General features: G+C 57.5%; 1 protein-coding gene across 1 annotated transcript in view; it reads right to left on the bottom strand.

The window, feature by feature from the left end:
• Window positions 1-3,005, bottom strand: part of APH1A (APH1A gamma secretase subunit) — a gene marked incomplete at its 5' end in the record, with an annotated part of 4,737 nt that overhangs the window by 1,474 nt on the left and 258 nt on the right. The window contains 2 exons of the mRNA XM_008936257.1: window positions 2-62; window positions 1,689-1,859. Of these exons, the coding sequence (XP_008934505.1) occupies window positions 2-62; window positions 1,689-1,859 (232 nt within the window). The remainder of the gene's footprint in view (window position 1; window positions 63-1,688; window positions 1,860-3,005) is intronic.

Raw genomic sequence — 3,005 nt, 5'->3', positions numbered from 1 at the left:
GCTGGATGGAAATAGGGGAGCAGCCATCCTCGCTGAGAGCCACCAGCCCCTCAATGGCCTTCCTGTGGGGTGAGAGCATGCTGGAGCCCGACACCGCACAGCCCAGCCTCCTCCTGAGGCACGGTGCAGCACCAGCATGGAGCAAAAGGGACTGAGGTCCCACTCTGCACCACCCCACCCACCCAGCAGACTCCCCATCACCCAGCTGCAACCACGGAGGGCGTCCGCGTGACCGCCCTGAGTCACCGGACAAACCACACGTGGAAACCACGCGAAGCCACGCAGGAAGATTTTCCAGAGAGGAAGGTGCTCAGCCAGCTCCAGGGAGCAGGGCTGGGACGAGTGGGGCACCGCGTGCAGAGCGAGCAGCACCCCTGCCTGGGAAGCTGCCCCAGTGCAGATGTGAGAGGCGTGAGCCATGAGGGGAACCTGATCTCTGTATTTATACTCCTAGAAGATGCTGAAAAAAAATGTAGGGGGTACAGGGAATAGCTCAAAGTGCTAGAAAAAGTCTTTGGGAAGAGGAAATGCGGTAGGTGGGCTTTGTAATTTTTATCACCTAAGGGTTTGGTGGGTGAGGAGGATGACAGAGGGCTCCTCAGCCCTCTGTCATGAGCCATGAGGGGAACCTGATCTCTGTATTTATACTCCTAGAAGATGCTGAAAAAAAATGTAGGGGGTACAGGGAATAGCTCAAAGTGCTAGAAAAAGTCTTTGGGAAGAGGAAATGCGGTAGGTGGGCTTTGTAATTTTTATCACCTAAGGGTTTGGTGGGTGAGGAGGATGACAGAGGGCTCCTCAGCCCTCTGTCATACTCCCCTCTGGGGAAAAAGCAGTGACAGAGATCTGCAAAACACAGTGGCTTGTGAGGCAGGCTCCTCTGTGGACCTCTGGTACCCGCTGCCTGCCCGCCTCCACAGTGCCCAGCTGCAGGGAGCAGTGCCAGACCCGTAGCTGGCCTTCCCCCAGCCCCCTGCCAACACCCAGCCAGATGGGAAGGCTGCGGGTATGAGGGATCCCAGCCCGAGCGTCGCTTCCCTTTCTCTGTCTGCCCAGCACAGTGTCTGTCCATCTGTCACCTGGCAGGCAGCACAAGCCGCTCCCAGGGAGGCCAGGAGCTGCTGAGGCTGCACCCAGACTTTGCCCTGGGCTGGCCAGGGCACTGAGCACGGGGCCTCCAGCAATGCGCCACCCCACAGAGCCCAAAAACCATCTCCAGGCTGTCCCTGGTCACACAAAACCATCCCTGAGAAAGCAATCAGACTTGCCAGGAGGTAAGAGCAGATCCCTAACCCTGCTCTGTCCCCTGCACAGCCAAGCGGGTATTTCCTGGTGCCTGGTGTCGCCCCAAGCTGTGGGATCGATGCTGGTGCTAGTCACCAAGGCAGAGAAGAGGTTACATGTCCTGCAGCAGCCCAAACCCACAGACTACATGTTCTCAGTTCCCGGAGACACTAAGAGCTACCCCAGCCCAGGGTCCTCCACACTTTAGGACCACTCTGCTCCACCACCTGAGACCCACTTGAGGTCAACATACCAACACAGGTACCACCTGTGCGCTCCCAGCACCAGCTTGGTGCCACGCTTGGCATCTCCCCCAGCCCAGGAGCTCCAAGCCAAAATCTCACACCTGCCACAGCCAGAATGACCATCGAGCAGTGCTGCAGCAGGGTGTGAGATGCCCTTACCTGAGGAGCTTATAGTAGAGGAAGCGGAAAGCCTCCTGCAGCAGCACAGAGAACATCACCCCAAATATCAAGAGCCCCTTCTGCAGCCGCTCGTCACGGGGGTCACTGGCTTTAACGGCGATGAACCAGATGAGCGAGGAGAGCAGGAGTGACACCAGCCAGAAGAACGCCCTGCGAGAGAGACAGCACCTGCTGGCACTGCTGCCATGCTGGTGCCATGCCCGTACCCCCTAGCACTGTGCCCATGCCCCTCTGTGTCAGTACCGCCACTGGATGCTGTGCCCAGGCCGTGACCACCCTCCTACCAGTGCCAGCGCTGTGCTGGTACCAGTGCTGGGCAGGTGGTGCCCGTACTGGTACCACTGCTATGCCTGCACTCCTCCCCCACGAGTGACCAGTGCCCCGCTGTGCCCACACCAGGACCAAGACCAGCACCAGGCTCATGGCCCCGCCGGTTCAATTCCAGTACCATACCCTGCTGACCCCCCAGTGGTACCACTACCAACCCAGCACTGGTACCAGCGTTCTGCTGATCCCACACCATTACTGATGCCAGTGTCCTCCCCATGACACGCAGTGGCCACAACGGAAGTGCATTTTTTTTTGCATTGGAAGTGCAAAGAAGAGCACCAGTATGAGTGCTGGTACTGGTGTCATGCCCACCATGGTACCAGTAGAAGCACCAGTGTTCTGCTGCCACTGTCAAACTCACAGGGGTATGAGCACCAGTACTGGTGCTCCTGTCATGAACATGACCACCAGTATGTGTACTGGTAAAAGTAAGAGGACCAATATTGGTGCCCCTGTCATGCAAGCAACGGCACCAGTGTGACTAGTGGTCCTGGTGCCCCTGTTGCACCAACAATGGCACTGGTACACAACCCTGTCACAACCATGCTGGTACCAGTGCCCCTGTGATGCCTATACTGGTACCATTATCCCATCACACTCATATTGGTACCAGTGACCCTGTCACACCCATACTGGTACCAGGACTAGTACCAGCACTCCATCACACCCATACTGGTACCAACCTCACCACTGGTACCAGCACCCCTAAAACACCCACACTGGCACCAGCACTGACACTAGTACCAGTGCCCTTCTCACACCCGTACCAGTACCACTGCCCCTGTCACACCCACATACTGGTAACGATGCCCTTGTCACACCCATATACTAGTACCAGCACCTGTCACACCCACATACTGGTACCTATGCCCCTGTCACACACAGATATTGGTACCAGCGCCCTGCCACACCCACATGCTTGTACAGGCGCACAGCCGTGTGCCGGTACCGGTGCCTCCGTCACAC

The sequence above is a fragment of the Merops nubicus genome, unplaced genomic scaffold, assembly GCF_000691845.1.
Source record: "Merops nubicus isolate BGI_N331 unplaced genomic scaffold, ASM69184v1 scaffold26252, whole genome shotgun sequence".
Lineage (NCBI taxonomy): Eukaryota > Metazoa > Chordata > Aves > Coraciiformes > Meropidae > Merops > Merops nubicus.
This window is presented reverse-complemented; position numbering and strand designations above follow the sequence as displayed.